The 16,913-nt window shown below is 45.3% G+C and overlaps 1 protein-coding gene across 2 annotated transcripts in view; it reads right to left on the bottom strand.

Annotated features, from left to right (window-relative positions):
• The window catches only part of THOC5 (THO complex 5), a 1,209,707-nt gene that overhangs the window by 68,716 nt on the left and 1,124,078 nt on the right, over positions 1-16,913 (bottom strand). For both annotated transcript variants that reach the window (XM_044068466.1, XM_044068467.1), the window contains one exon: positions 8,397-8,484. In XM_044068466.1, the coding sequence (XP_043924401.1) occupies positions 8,397-8,484 (88 nt within the window). The remainder of the gene's footprint in view (positions 1-8,396; positions 8,485-16,913) is intronic.

Here is a 16,913-nt window from a genome sequence, read left to right as displayed (position 1 = left end):
GAATGCGGTGATGCAATAGAAAGGGAACCAAATTTGTGAGGCCAGAGCAGAGCAATGAGAATAATAGTCCTCTGAAGGTTGTTTGCTTTCTGTAGAAACTTTGCAATAAGGGAAATGGAGGAAAAGCATATAGGAGACCGGGGCCAATCGTGCACCAGCGTCCCTGGGGACTTCCCTGGAGGGGTAATAGGGCAAAGTAGCTCCTGCATTTGGCGTTCACTGGAGGCATAAACAGATCGCAGGTAGGCTGGCCCCATTTGCGAAAAATCCTTCGCAACTGACTGCTTGAGGGACCACTCGTGAGGCAATAGTATTGCCTTGCTCAGCCTGTCGGCTATGGCGTTGGATGACCCGGGATGTGCGTTGCGATCAGAAAGCGACGGTGGACTCTGCCCATTGCCAAATTCTCATGGCCTCTCTGCATAGTTGGTAAGACCTGGTTCCCCCTTGCTTGTTTATGTACCAGACTACGGACATGTTGTCTGTCTGAACTGCAATGGTCCCTGGAGGAAGAAGGGGAGCAAAGTGCTGCAACGCCAAAAACACTGCCCTCAACTCCAGAACATTGATGTGCAGATTGTACTCAAGATTGGTCCATTCGCCTTGGACTGTCTGTCCCTGAAAGATGCCCCCCCACCCTATCAGGGAAGCGTCCGTGGTTATCGTGCTGACGGTGGGTAACACAAATGGTCTTCCGCTGGATAGGTTGCAAGTCTGTAACCACCACATTAGGTGTGATTTGCATGTTTTCGTTATCAATATTTCGTGAGTCAGTGGAAGTTGTTGGAATGACCATTGTGCAAACAGAAGCCATTGTAGCACTCTCATGTGCAGTCTTCCCAATGGTATCGCAATGAGAGAAGCTGCCATGAGACCCAAAACTTTCAGAACAATTTTGCTGGGGACTTTCTGGGCGACAGAAGGGAAATGTTGAATTGAAGTGCTACTATTCTTTCTGTAGGAAGTTTTAGAACTAACTGGCGTATCTAATTCCGCTCCTATGAATAAGATATGCTGTGATGGCTGTAGCAACGATTTTTGAAATTTACTGAAATGCCAAGGTGTGTACAAAGTTGTAGGGTGTAATCCCTGGCTTGTATCAGTTGACGCCTGGTGGTGGCAGACAGGAGCCAGTCGTCCAGATACGGAAACACCTCGAAGAGTAGGCGACTCAGATGAGACGCTACCACTGCCATACATTTGGTGAAGACCCTGGGGCTGTGGTCAGACCAAAGGGCAGGGCTCGAAACTGATAGTGACTGGCTCCCAGCCGAAGCGCAAATGATCCCTGGGCGCCCTGGCCATTTTGATGTGGTAGTATCGTCCTTCAGATCTATTGAGCACATCCAGTCGTCCTTCTGTAAGAATGGAAGGATCGATTGAAGCGTGACCATTGAACTTTTCCTTCTTGACAAAGGTGTTGAGATGGCTTAGGTCCAGAATTGGCCTCCAGTCCCTGTTTTCTTTGGAACTAAAAGAACCTTGAGTAAGTTCGAATCCTATTTGGTCCGCTGGGACTGGTTGGATGACTCTTTTCTAGCAGCTTTGAAATTTCTGTAGCTGCTGGCTCTGCAGATGGGGTGGTACATCTGGGAGTTTTCTTTGGAATGGGGTGGATAGAAATGGGATTTTGTAACCTCTGGTAACAACGCTTTTACCCAATTGTCTGAGGAAAGGTTTTGCCAGGCCTGAGGGTATAAAGCTAGCGACCCCGACTGCCTCCAGAGCAGGACAGTCGGGCCTCCTCTCAGGAGTGCTGAAAAGGTTTGCCAGGAGGTTATCCCTGTCACCTTGGTTTCGGACCCCTCTGCCACCAGGCGGCGTCTTCCACCTCTGCCCCCCTCTGCCTCTAGAGGGCATCACCCTGTGTGTTTGGGAAAGATCCTTGGGGTTTTGAAACCACATTTTCCCACGTTGCCCTTTGGGGTACGGTCTGGAAGGGTGGAAAACGGACTCCGACAGCAGACAGAGTCTTTCCCTCCTGTTCACACGGGTAAGGGTCTCCTTTACTTTAGGGCCAAAAGTGTGGCTCCGTCAAATGGGGCGTTAGTAAAGGAAGACTTGAAGGCTTCCAAAATGAACATAAGCGCATCCAGGATTGCCTACGAAGAGCAATCGCTGAAGCCGCTGCCCTACTCGATCCTTCGGCTGCATAGGATATCAGCCTCATGGACGAGTTCACAATGGACGTAAGGGTGTTGAGATGCGCTGTAACTTTCTCTGAGACAGCGGTATCTGTAGCACCCTGGAGGTATCTCCCAACTCTTTGACTAGATCCCTCTGTAAGCGTGTAAAATGAGTCAAATAGTTCAGGGAGCATAGAAAGCCGCTGAACTGAAAATGCTTCCGTATCTGTCCATGGTCCTAGAATCTTTGTTAGGCGGATGGACAGATGAGGAAGACTCCATCTCCTTTTGCGTGGGCGCTGCCACCACCATGGCGTCTACTGGAACTCCTTTGGTGAGGTAAGCTTTGTCCTGTGGTGCCGTGATGTACTTATTCGGCTTCCTAGGGACTGGTTCCACCGTGTCAGGAGTCTCCACGCCCTTCGAGCAATTAATTCCATTAACTCATCAAAGGCGGAGTGACCCAGGAGGAGGAAGGGCGGGCACCAAATGCCTTCAGCAAAACTGACTCATCCTCAGAAGGGGAGGGCTTGCCAGTCACCTCTCTGTTTTAGGATCTCCAAGATGTCCGAAAAGAGACATCCTCTGTAGGTGACTTAGGGGACCCTTCTGACTCATCTAAGTCAGTATCAGATGTCAAGGATTCTTGTGGAGAATCCAAGTGTCTCCTCTTACACAGTCTTTTCCTAGGAACTTCTTCGTGGGGAGCATCCGAAGAAGCCTCCGAGGAAGAGGGGGCACCCTCCAGGGGTGGCTGAGACACTGGTGCCCGGCGCTTGGACGTGGCCGTGGGTGCAGAGGAGGATAACGGTCCTTTGTGGAGAGGAGAAGCTGTACCTGCTGATGTGGCTGTCTGGGTAGACAACACCTTCCTCATGAGGTCGAAGGCCCCCGGGTCCCGAGTCGAGGTATCTCCCGGTTCCGAAGAAATGGGAAGAATCCCGGAAACAGGAGCCGAAGGCACCGACCCGAGGACGGAACCGAATCGATCCGTGCGAGGCCCGAGGAGGGCGGAACGAAACATCGGTCCGACTCGGTCGCGGAACCAAGGACGGATCTTCGGCCCGGAGACTCCGGTACCGGATCGGATGGAGTCGAGGTGAACGGTGCCGACCGAGAAAAAGACGGTTCTGGCACCGAGGGCTCCACAATCATCAGTTCAGCTTCTTCCGGCTCCGAAGACTGGGCAGGTCTCGGAGGAGGAACAGATGGAGATAGTGGCAGGCCTTCAAGTCTCGACATCAACTGAGAGGAGACCGAGATAAGCTTGGACAGGGCCGTATGCTCCATCAGTTTCTGCACCACACGGTCCACATCGGTGTCGGAAGGGCCTAGAAGAACGAGTCGAAGGGATCGAAGACGGAGCCGACCTCAGCAGAGTCGGTGGAGGGAGCTCCGTCACCGGTTCCAAGACTCGAGGCTCGGAAACTGCCAACAGTTGAACACTCGGCCCCGAAGTCTGTGGAACCGGTGATCTAACTAGACCCGAAGAGCTCGGAGCCGATGACTTTGGCTCCGACGCCTTCGACCCCTTCAAAGACTTGGATGCCTGGTCTGAAGCATCCAGAGCCTCCTGGAAAGAGGGTTTCAACAATCCTCTATCCATCAGTTTCCTGCGCCTATCTGTCATGACCCTCCCACTAAAAGAGTGACAAATAGAGCAGTCCTCTTGTAAGTGGAGAGGGCCAAGACAGTAGACACAGGAACTGTGGTTGTCTGTGACCGACATCTTTTGGCCACACTGACAACGTTTGAAGCCAGATTTTATTTTCTCAGACATAATGACAAGAGAAAGAGACAGTCCAGTCCAGTTAATAGTCAAATCCAGTAACAATGTCAAATCCGTAATTGAAAGTCCGATTGTTAATTGCTTAAGAAAGCAAGACTACAACAAGATTCTAGTCAAAAGTGTCCAAGTAGGGGTGGTAGGCCCGAAAACTCTATACCCGAAAGTTAACTAAGTTAAACTAATCTAAGGTACCGAGAATTCCTAATCCACTCACACACCGTACTCTAACTTTAATTAACTAGATTTAAAAGAAGTTTTTTTGAAAATTTAAACAGAATAGATAAAAATCTTATCTGTAAAGCCTCGAGCTAGCCTCCAGCGATGCGTATGCAGCAGCGGCAAACTAGATCTGAGGTAAAGGCAGAGGGGGATTGTGGGTATTAGATGTCCTCGAGCTTCTTCTCGATGCAGAGCTTGCAGTCGGCCGACACGGAGCCGAGGATCGGCTCCGAACCCGTGTGTAAGAACAAAGGCGAGATTGAACACTCTCACATCCATTTTTATCGCCTTTTGAGTATTTTAGCAGTGGCAAGAAAATGTTTAATTAGAAAATGGAAATCATCTGCACCACCCACCTTTGAAGAGTTTCTTTTATTATTAGAAGAATCAGCTTTCATAGAAATAAAAGTCAAGGAAACAATAATTTACCCCAGGAAATGGACTGATAATCCTTGGATCAAAGTTCTTGGTTTAATAAAACTCTTAAAACAACTTATTCTCTCTAATTTTGACTGAATGTTGTTTAAATATTTTGAATGTATATTGGTAATTGAACAGTTTTATTAATTTTTTGTGAAATATTCCTCATATTAGGCCAACTATAAACATTGTATATAGTTATCTACTCAAAACTTACATTAGAATGTTTGTAACACCTCCATGTGTTTAAATTTAATAAAAATTTTTGAACAAACCCTGGATCCGACCCAGGTCAGCTTCAAGGGCAGATCTCCTGCCTGTTAAACATGGTGGACTTCTTCGAAAATGTGACCAGGGCCACTGTGGAGGGCAAATCTGTGTACACAGCATACCTAGACTTGGCAAAGGCCTTTGACACAATCCCACACTCCGGCATTACTGATAAACTTAGCAAACTAAGTGCAAACACCTTTGCTGAAAGATGCATTGCCAACTGGCTCACAAAACTGTCACACACTATCAAAGTGGGTGACACCACATCAACCAGTAGACCTGTCACCAGTGACGTGCCACAAGGTGTCAGCACTGAGCTCCCTACTGTTTGGTATACACTTCTCAGACGTTCAGGCCAAAACTAAGGGGCTGTGGCGAACCACGTCTGCCGACAACTGCAAACCGGGTGCAATTACTGAATCCCCAAATTATGTCAGTATACTTCAGGAGGGTCTTACGCAGACCAACAACTGGTGTCTTAGTCCTGGTCTCAAACTGAATGCAAAGAAATGCATCATTATTCCTTTTGGTAAAAACAATGTCTCTTCACACCATCAAATTAACAATACCCTATGTACCTATAAAGTGGTAAGAGATCTGGGATCACAAGTAGACTGCACCCTTAATTTTACCCACCATGTGTTAACTGTAGTAAGGAAGGCATTCTACACAGTACACTTGATTAGCAAAGGCATCACCTCTAGAGCAAAGGAGGTTCTAACCTCTCTATACTAGTCACTAATCAGGCTCACAATTGAGTATAATGCCCCTTTCGGCATGTACTGTAACAAAGCACTTGCAGCAATTGGCGAAACCTCAGAGGTTTCCAACTAAGATGATCAGGGGACTTCAGCACGTGCCTTACACAGACTGACTAAATCCCTGTCACTATACTCAGTATTATATAGACTTCTTAGGGCAGACTTGTGCCTGGCTTACAGAGCAATCTCTGACCCAAACCTAATGAATTGGCTGCACAACCGTAAATCAAATGGGACTAGAGGTACCTGTTCCAGGAGCTTAAATATGGCATGCGACTTGAATAGGATATGCTAGAGGGACAGATTTGTCTCCTAGTAACTGCTGCATCTTTGAAATAAGCTGCCAATTCATGTGAAGCAGAGCACCTCTAACACTGTTCAAAAGGAACCTGGATGAGTGGATGGGGCACAGTAAATTCTTACTGGGGATAGCACCCACAACCCTCCTGGACATGGGCAGTTATTAATAAATACAATCCTGGGTACTGACTAGAGTATCTAAGGCATTACACTGGGATGAAACGGCTAGGCTTGAAATAACCTCCGGGTCGACAGTCTAGTAACTTCCTATGATCCTTTGACAGATGTTCCTCTGTATAAACATAATACATGACTATGATTTATGGATGTCTCTGATCATAACCAATTTGTTCTGTGTTTGAAATATGAATGCCAAGAAATTCACCTAGGTGAGCAGAGCAAAGCAAAGGTTGAGAGGTGGACCCTGACATACATGTTGGCTCTGTATCATACATGGAAGGAGCCCTAACTATTCGATTAGCAGCCCTGGCACTGGAAAAGCTGACAAGGGGAATGGTTAAAGAATTAAGGTCTAGGCCTGCCTGGTACTATCTGAGAGAAGGATAGGGATGACGTGCCAGGGAGTAGTACAGCTGTCATGTTGCCAGTTTATACTTAGAAGCAGAGCAGAGTTCATTACAGGTTGGGAAGGGGTGAGGCCACAGTAGCATGTTTCCCCTAGAAATATACCTCATCATGTCAGTAGCCCCAAGAACGGGTCCAGAACCAGAATTGGGGGTGTAAGGCCTAATATGTCTACCCACAGCATGTATTATGCTCTCCTATCTGTCAGACCTTTGTCTCAATGACAAAAATGGAACCAAATGGCCAACTGGGTAGCCAGAGAAGAAGAGCAGATAGCAGATGCCTGTCAAAAGACAGCAAATATAAAAAACACATAAAAGCCCGTTACAATCAGAGCAACCCCAGATTTTCTACTAATTACAGAAAAAATGTATAGAAGTGCAATGTGTCTTACACCCTTGAAAGCTTTAAGACACCTAGTGCTGTCATGCAGTCAACAGCTTTAAAAGATGTTAGAAACTTAACCCTGACATACTTTTTTGTGCGACACCAGAAAGATGCATTTTTACTATTACATTTGTGAGGTTACCACCAATGCTGTTCTGTGAAGGCTGTCATATATGCTGCAGCACTACACCCAATCACATGAAAAGAGCCTTAAAAGATCCATAACAGACAGCAATTGAGTCTCCGAATATAATCAACTTGCAGTGCATGGTGCACCATGATTACGCTCAAAAAAATGGTTAAATAGCCTGGTTACACTCTTCTGTAGTTTGACACCCAACTGTGACACTTTCAAAGGTGTGTAATAAATTGCTACAGGGTGGTGGGAAGGGGCATTCTTTTGCTCTCAAATAAATACCTTTCCTCATAAATTCAAGGAAATTTACAGATGTTAGTCTGTAACTAACTCTGTTAAATTAGGGCAATAATCAAAAACTGTCCCTGACTTTTTCCTTACTTGCTGTCTATGCAACATAAATCACCAAGTGCTTTATTAGCTTTCAAAGCTGGTAAAACACTTGGGCCGTTTTTTTTTTTTTTGTTAACAGGCAGTACACGGAGTGGATAAGACTCTATGCACTAGACTTGTGATCAGGTCTCATCAATCATAATACGTTATTAAGTGCTCTCAACATGGACACTAGGATTCACCATTTAAAAAATTCACCTCAAGAGTGAAGCTCAGCATCCATGTCTCAAACATATAATAATGTGGTTACAACGAGACATGAGAATAACCCTCCAAATAATGTGCTTGGGACATGGATGCCAAGAAAGTCGCCCCAGCAGCAATTGTGTCAGTGGACATCACCTATAAACTAGCTATGTTGTGACATCTGAGGTAAGGCAGTATTAGCTCAGCCATGAGGATAGGGCTCTCGGCTCTGAAAAGTCAGGCAGCACATCAAACTTAACATGTGGCACTGATCCTTTTAAGTTATAACTGCAACACTGACCCATAGAACATCTGGAATGCATCACTGTTACACATAGGTTAGTGCATTTACAAGTTGAGCTAAAGAGAAATAATAACTACCATCGAAATAAAATGCTAAAGAAACACAAGAGTAGTTCAATGTCTTCAAGGATTATGGAATAACCTTTCCTTTACAAATCAAAAGTCAATCATTAACTTCCTTTAGAAATAACCACAATATAGGAAAGGCAAGGAGAAAATATAAATGTGAAGTTACTGCAATTATGCTTTGAAGGCCAGCAAGACATACGTTTGGAGAATGAACATATAAATGTACAAAACAAAAGTGGCAGGAAGTCTACAGATTAGCCAGTCACAACCATTTTCATACAGGAAGTGAACACCTGAAAAGTATAGTTAATTAGGAAACACAATACCACCAGTTAAACACACTCCTCAAATCCATCTAGGTAAGGTCATTAATTCTTCCATTAATAAAATGCATTACAATGCACATACTACAGGATGAAGTTTTTATTCTAAAGACAAAGCATACCTACCTGTGCCTCTCTCGATAAGTGCCCTGAAGAAAAGATCTACTGGTCGAGCCAGGCCAGCATCCACAATGTGTTTAGTGAAAGGTATTACCTGCAAATGAAATGGAATCATGAAACATAATTTCATGCTTGCTAAAATATCATATTACACATGTTCTGGCCTACACAATTTAAAAAAGGAGCATCAAAAAATACTCTGATGTAGTGTTACTGCTTTACCATGTGCATGACACTAGCTTTTGCTCAACCGAACTCGAGGACATCCACATTTAACTTGACCTTGATGACTGTCAAATCAAGTAAAGTTCCTTAGAGGAGCTTCAAAAAAACCCTCCGTTACACTTCCAACTGCCTGCAGAACCTAGGAATCTCCATAAACCTTTAAAAGTCACTCCTGTATTTCTCTCACTCACCAAGGACTTCCTTACCCTTTTAGGCACATCAACTTTCAGACTGTTCTTTTATGAACCATTTATTTCTACACATCTGTCAGAAGGGATTACCCTTCAGTTCATCGAAATGCCATAAAAACAAAATTCACATACTCGAGATGAAAACATCAAAATCCTACATCAGTGAAACTTAATGCCAAAACTTGGAAAACCGAAACAGCTACTGAACATGCCACAGAGGAGTCTTATGAATGAAGATTGCACTGTACTCAAAATAGATTCTACATTTAAACAGAGCATGTAAAACAAATGGAATGGAGATTGTGGTACAGTGAGGATTGGGAAATTTACCCTTTTCCCCACTGTAGTGTGATCTCAGAGTTGGTGTGTGTGTGTGTGTGTGTGTGTGTGTGTGTGTGTGTGTATATATATATATATATATATATATATATATATATATATATATATATATATATATATATATATATATATATATATATATATATAAAATTTGCATGGAGGGGGCACAGGGGGGCTTGCCTCCCTGCAAAACATGAAGCTACATTTTTGTTTTTCATACACTATTTCCATGTAAAATTTGTTGTTTTGAGTTTAACATGATCTGCATTCATAAGACTCCATTGTGACATGCGCAGTAGCTGTTTTGGTTTTCCAAGTTATGGCACGGTTAAGGATTTTGATGTTTTCATCTAGAGTATGTGAATTTTGATTTTATGGCTTTTCGATGAACTGAAGGTAATCCACCAGAAGGTATACTTGACTACCAGAACCTTTCTGGCCTCCTTAAGCTGTCTGTCAATGACCTTTCTGATGGTCCAGCTTACAGGGCAGTACATGACAGAGAGAAAATGTCATCTCAGCAGTCTTTGGGACCAGCACTGCCAATTTATACAGCAGAAAATTCCTGTGATATCATCCCTCAGGAAGGAGCTCAGTTTGTGAGACTTGCACATAACTGCAAATTCAGACTGCCCTTAATCTTATGCACATCAAGTCAAGGAAATTAACCCACAGTCACTTTTAGGCACTGTTTGGGAATAAAGAGTTATGTACTTATCATAACTTGGAATCTGTGCTATCCAGTGTCATTAATCACGGATGGGTCCTGGATCCGACCTCGGATCTGAGCCGGCAGAGAGAGTGACAGCTTCTGAAATTGAGCTCCTCCCCTCCCAGGAAAGTACAGTTGTGTACACTTACCATAAATGTAGATGTTAGAATGCATTCACTGTTACAGCCATCACCTGTGGGTTATCCCTGCTGTGGTAGCCTTGGCCAGCCCGAACACCAGAGTCCATGTTTTTCTGCATCGGCTGCTGTCGCCTGCTGTTTGACGTCAGGTCGACAGTGCTATAAAGGAAGGCAGCTGACACCATTACATCAGTTTTTCTTGCCCTAACCAGTAAGAGGCCCAAGTAAATATGGTCAAGTCGTCCTGCTGGCTAAAAGCCACAGTTAGAAACTTATGTCTCCAGAAAGAAAGAAGATATAAGGGGAGGAAGGAGGGTGGGGAACCAGGACTGCAACAGTGAATACACTTGAACATCTACATTTATGGTAAGTGTACACAGCTGTACTATGTTCTTCATGTTTCACTGTTGCAGTCATCGCATCACCTGTGGGAGGATTCCCAAAGCTGAGGAAAGGGGTGGTAGGATTAGTAAGAGACCTAGAATTAGTAAGAGACCTGGGAATGGGTCAGCAAGCCCTGCAGAAAGTACAGTTGTGTACACTTACCATAAATGTAGACGTTCGAGTGTATTCACTGTTGCAGTCATTAAATTTGGGTAATCCTGCTGGCAGGTTGCCCTCAGTCGGCCTGAATTCCAAAGTCTTGGGTCCTGCGTCGGCTGCTGTGGCCCCTTCCCTGACGTCAGGGTATAAAAGAAGCAGCCAACGCCATTTTTTTCAGTTTTTCTTGCCCCAGATGTCAGGTGCCCCCTAAAAGGGTAGCCAAAATTTATATATAAGAATACATATCCCAATATAAACTTTACCTTCATCTACAAGCAAATACGCCACATAGGTTGTATAAATCAGAGAAGGAAAGAAAAGTTCCAGCAGAAAAAAGGGGGATGGCGGGTGGGTAACCTGAACTGCAACAGTGAATACACTCGAACATCTACATTTATGGTAAGTGTACACAACTGTACTATGTTCTTCGTGTTTCACTGTTGCAGTCATTACATTTGGGTTGAGTCCCAAAGCTATGGTTGGGAGGCTGGAGCTAAACAGCATTGGGAGCGGCTATGAGGCCCTGCAGAACTGCAGTGGCAAAGCCTGCCCTGGACTTAGAGTAGAGTGGCAGATGATAGTGCTTTGCAAAGGTGTGCACTGAACTCCAAGTAGCAGCCTCTAATATGTCTTTGGTAGGTACTCCCCTGAGAAAGGCTGCTGAAGTGGCTGCAGCTCTGGTTGAATGTGGCTTAATGCCCTTAGGCACTGGCTTGCCATGGTGTAAATAGCAGAAACAAATGCAGTGCCCTATCCACTTTGAAATAGTCTGCTTTGAGATAGCCTTTCCTTGTGATCCTGCAGCATATGCCACTAGTAATTGCTCTGTCTTCCTGAAAACTTTGGCTCTGTCCAAGTAGAATCAAAGTTGTCTGTGTACGTCCAAAGAATGCAGAATTCTTTCCCCCTTGTTCTGTGGATTTGGTAAAAAGTTGGCAGATGAATAGTTTGGTTAAGAGCCACACTGGACACCACCTTAGGCATAAATGTTGGGCTTGTCCTCAGAGAGGCCCTGTCTGGATAAAACATGATAAAAGGTTCCACAGCCATGAGTGCCTGTAGCTCTGAAACCAGTCTTGCAGAAGTTATTGCTAGTAGCAGAGCTGTTTTCCAAGATAAAGTCACAAGCCAAGCATTCTTGCAAAGCATGGGCAGAAGCTGCTGCAAAGTCAACATTTTGAATTTTGGTATATCCAGGAATGTATTCAAAATAGATAGGTCCAGTATTAGTCTCCAGACCTTGTCCTTTCTGGGTACCAAGAACAGTCTTGAGTAAAATCCTTGTCCCTGCTCTTGCTCTGGTACGTGTTGAATGGCCCCCATGTCCATGAGGGATGATACTTGTTTTTGCGCCTCTGCCCATTGATTTTTTGGGAGATCTGGCCAGCCGTTTGCCTTTGGCAGGGTATGGAAATGGAACTTGTATCCTTGTGATACTACATTTAGAACCCACTTGTCCTGGGTTATAATGTGCCAATTTTGTGAAAAAAGTGCTAATTTTCCCCCTAAGGGTGATGCCAGGACAGAAGTGCTTGGTGCCAGCAGGGGAAAGTCATTGGGACTGTTTCCTGTATGGCTGTGATTTGTCTTCTCCAACTTTGGAGGTAGAAGCACCCCATTGCTTTGAACTGTATGAACCTTGCGCCTGGTATCTGCCTCTAGGGCATCTGGATCTGCCTCTGAGGTCTGTCTGACACAGGAAAGGACCAATTCTTTGTAGGCCAGTGTCTACTAAACCTAGGTGGCTGTACTTGTAAAAATCTTTGACAGTTTGCATAGATTTAGCTTTGTCCTCCATTTTCTTTAACACCTCTTCTGCCTTAAGACCAAACAAAGTATCATGCTGTAAAGGTGCATCTAGTAATTTAACTTTAACATGATCAGGCAGATTTTGTTCCTTTAACCAAGCATGCCTTCTAATTACTGAACCCGTAACTGTGGCCCTGCAGGAGGCCTCCAAAGAATCAAAACCGCATTGCAAAGTATGCTTTCCAACTTGTTCAGCTGCATGCAATAAATCCTGCATTTACTTGTTTTCTGCACATTCACAACATTTTCTGTTTAAGCAATGCCATGACACGTTGCTGATATTTGAGCATATGAAACTGACAGTTTAAGGCCCTTATAGCCAGGGTAGCAGATGTGTAAACCTTTTTTCCCCATCTATCCAGTGCCCTAGAATCCCTGTCAGAGGGGGTAGGGTTTTTTGCAGCGGAAGCCTTAACTCCTTTGGGACCCTGTGAAACAGTTTCTGGGTCTGCAGCAGGGTTTTTAAAAAGGAATTTATAAGAGTCAGGAACCCTGTAATATCTGTCAGGCTTAACAGGAGCTGGAGGTAAGGAGTCAGGGGTCAGACTAGACTCTGAAAACACATCATCTACAATGTCTAACAGGTGGAATGGCTAGAGGCCTGTGTAGAGGTAGTAAAACGAAATCCCCGAGCCTCTTTTTAGATTCTGAAAAATAGCTCCCTCATGGTATGCAAGGTTTCCCCAAAACAATAGTCCTCTGGAGGAGAAGCTGAAGGTATAGATTCTTCAGCATCAAAATCCTCATAGGGGGGAAGAGAATATTCCTGATCAGAAGAGGAACCAGAAGAAATAAAAACCTGATCTGAAGATTCATAGTCAGTCTCTTGCCTAGGCCTCTTATCTGGAGGGGGATGGGAACCCCTGATCAAGGTAATTAAGTCTTCGGCCATTTTGAGCATCTGTGTTTTGGGCATAGAAGCCTGTCCACGTGGCTCTTGAGTTTGTTTCTTTGCTTTAGAAGGTGCTTTAGTCATTGCCTTTGAAGCTGAAGTCGGTTTAATGTAAAGATGTTTAGGTCTGAATACACCCTCAGAAACCGGTGTCTGCTCAGCGGCTCCAGACCCATCTGAGGGAAGAGTGTCCGAGGCTCCAATACCTTGAGTTTCCAGTGGCATAGCCGACTCCACGTGGGAGTCGGTAGCGGCCTGCGACTCTAAAGTAGCGGGCATCAGGGACTGCAAAAGCACCTCACTGAGAACCGGCGAACCGACGACAAGCTTAGGAGAAGCTTCGTGGTCGGTTTTAGACCTCGGTTGTTTATCTCTCTCCTTTTCCTTGCGTTTTTTTGTGAACTCCGGTAATCTGATGGCTATCCGACGACATTTCTGGATAATTAAACCTGCGTCCAAAATAGTTTAAAGCAAAATCATACCGACGCTTAATAGTGCGTTGGTTAAATCTAGCACAAAACCGACAACCAGAAACGTTGTGATCAGGGCCTAGGCAAGGAATACAGTAAGAATGAAAATCCTTATGAGGTATTTGCTTTCCACAAGAAATGCAATTATTAACTTTTTCTGACATCAGTCTGGAGCAAGAAAAAAGTTTCCCCAACGGGGTTTTTAGCTTTATTGAAGACTTTGGGTCTGAAACTCGAACACGAAAATGTCAGGAGTCGGCTGACCAGCACTTGCGAACTGCTTCTGCTTCGGGCACCGCGTGGCAAGAAATACTGAAGAAAATGGCGTTGGCTGCTTCTTTTATACCCCCTGATGACCTGACATCAGGGAAGGGGTGACAGCAGCTGACACAGGACCCAAGACTTTGGAATTCAGGCCGACTGAGGGCAACCTCCCAGCAGGATTACCCAAATGTAATGACTGCAACAGTGAAACACGAAGAACATCTGCAGAGGCAAACTGTGCCCTAGCCTTCGAAAATAGAAGTAAGTGGTAATGCTTGGTAAAGGTATGGACAGAAGTCCAGGTGGCAGCTTCCAGGGTGCCCCTGGTGGGAACTCCTCTGAGGAATGTTGTGGAAGAGAAGGCTGCTCTAGTGGAATGGGTTCAAATAGACTTGGGGGGGGGTTCCCATGCAATGTGTAGTAGAAATGGATAGTGTGATATCCATTTGGAAATGGTTTGTTTGGAAATGGGCTTCCCCTCTGCCCCTGGGGCAAAGCTGACAAGTAGTTGGTCTGTTTTCCTGAAGGGTTTAGTGTGGTCCAGATATCTGAGCTGTCTGTGCACATCTAGTGAGTGCATAATTCTTTCCTCCTTGTTTTGAAGGTTAGGAAAGAAGGTGGGTAGATGTATGGCTTGGCTGAGAGTTACATTAGATACCACCTTGGGCATAAAGGAGGGATTAGTCCTTAGGGAGATCCTGTCTGCATGGAAGATGAAGAAGGGCTCAATGGCCATCAGTGCCTGAAGTTCTGAAACCCTTCTGGCTGAGGTGATAGCTAGGAGAAAAGCAGTCTTCCAGGAGAGGTATCTTAGTTCTGCTGAAGCAGCAGGTTCAAAGGGTGGTAAAGTTAGTTTTTCCAAAACATAATTCAGGTCCCAGGCTGGAGTGGGTGGCCTTCTGGGAGGTCTGATATTAGAAGCCCCTCTGAGAAATTGCTTAATCAAAGGATGAGAACAGGGGCTGTTCTGTATCAAAATGAACTGAAATGGCTGATGCATGGATTTTAACAGAGGAAAAGGAGAGGCCACTATTTAATAGCTCCGTTAGGTAGTCCAGGATAAGAGGGATGGAAGATTGTGAGGCACTGTCACCTCTGGACTGGCTCCAGGAGCTGAATCTCTTCCATTTTCCTGCGCAAGATTTTCTGGTGCTGGGCCTTCGGGCCTCTGTGATAATATCTAGGACCTGCTTGCTTAACAGGGGCCCCTTGTTAGCCTTTAGAATATTAACCATGCTGATAGACTGAGTGTCTCCAAGTCTGGGTACAGCATTCCACCCCCCCCCACCTGAGTTAAAAGGTCTGAGATCAGGGGAAACTGCCTGGGAGGCTGTAAGGTCAGGATGCGCAGTAAGGAGTACCAATGTTGTTGGGCCAATATGGACCAATGAGGATGGCCTTTGGTCTCTCCTCCCTTATCTTGATCAGTACCTTGGGAATAAGAGGCACAGGAGGGAATGCATACACAAAGAGGATGTCCCAGGGGAAGATCAAGGCATCCACCTTCCACGCTAGGTGGTGATACTCCCTGGTACAGAATTTTTCCAGCTGATGATTGAGATATGAAGCAAAGAGATCCACCTCCGGAGTCCCCCACGCCTGAGTGATTTGTAAAAAGATTTTTCTCTGGAGCTGCCATTCGTGGGGGTCCAGTAAGTTTCTGCTTAAGTGGTCTGCCAGGGAGTTGTTGATCTCTGATAGGTATTGGGCTATCAAGTGTAGTCCCATGGAAGAGGCTGTCAGCCAGAGGTTCATGGCTAGCCTGCACAGAGGGCAAGATTGGATCCATCCCAGTTTGTTGATGTACCACATTACTGTGGTGTTGTCTGTTTTGATAAAGAGAACCCCTGGCTTGAGATGGGGTTTGAAGGATGTCAGAGCCTTTAGTACTGCCATCACTTCCTTCTGGTTGATGTGTAAGAGAAGGTGCTGGGCATCAGAGAGACCTTGGGTGCACCTGCCTTTTTGGTGAGCGCCCCAAGCTATGTCTGAGGCGTCGGTGGTAATGGTTTGCCCGGCTGGGCAGAGGGTGAAAGGAAGACCCTTATTCTGGGCACAGGCCCCTGCCCACCAGAGAAACTCTGCCCTTATACAGGGGATAAGAGGAAGAGAGGTCTCTAGAGTTTGACAGTACTGACACCAAAGGTTCTTTAGGTACCAGTGAAGTTTTCTCATGTGAAGCCTGGCCAGAGGAATTAGAAGGATGCAAGATGCCATGTACCCCAAGGCTTGCAGGAACTTCATCGCAGTGAGGTGACTTCTGGAAGTCAGCTGGGTAAAATATAGAGGCAGGAAGCTCTGCTTTTCTGAGGATAGGAAGGTCATTTGGGATGCTGTGTCCAGCAGTGCTACCAGGAAAATTATCTTCCTGGAGGGTACTTGCCTAGATTTCTTCTCGTTGATGGCGTACCCTAAGGAGGTTAGGAGGGTTTTGACGAAGAAGAGGTCATTGAAGAGCAATCTGCCTCAATGAGGCAGTCATCCAGATAAGGGTAAATTTGTATATTTTTCTGTCTGCAAAAGGCTATGGCCGGGGCTAAGCATTTTGTGACTACCCTGGGAGCAGTAGATAAGCCAAAGGGTAGCGTAGAGAACTGAAAGTGTTGTGAGCCTGCTCTGAAGCAAAGGAATTTCCTGCAGGATTCCCTACGGGGATGTGGAGGTAGGCATCTTTTAGATCTAGGGTAACTAACCAGGCATTTTTTTGTCAGCATAGGCAGCATCTACTGCAAAGTTAGCATTTTGAATTTGGGGACCACCAGGAAGGTGTTCAGAATGGATAGATCCAGAATGGGGCACCAAGTACCCTCTTTTCTGGGAACAAGGAATAGTACGGAATAAAAGCCTTTGCCTGTTTGATCTGAGGGGACAGGTTCTATTGCCCCTTGGGATATGAGAGTTTGGACTTGTTTCAATGCCTCTGCCCACTGATTTGGAG

This window comes from Protopterus annectens, chromosome 4.part0 (genome assembly GCF_019279795.1).
Source record: "Protopterus annectens isolate FY-2018-M chromosome 4.part0, PAN1.0, whole genome shotgun sequence".
Classification (NCBI taxonomy): Eukaryota; Metazoa; Chordata; order Ceratodontiformes; family Protopteridae; genus Protopterus; species Protopterus annectens.
Note: the sequence above shows the minus strand (reverse complement) of the source record. Positions and strands in the feature narration are given on the sequence as shown.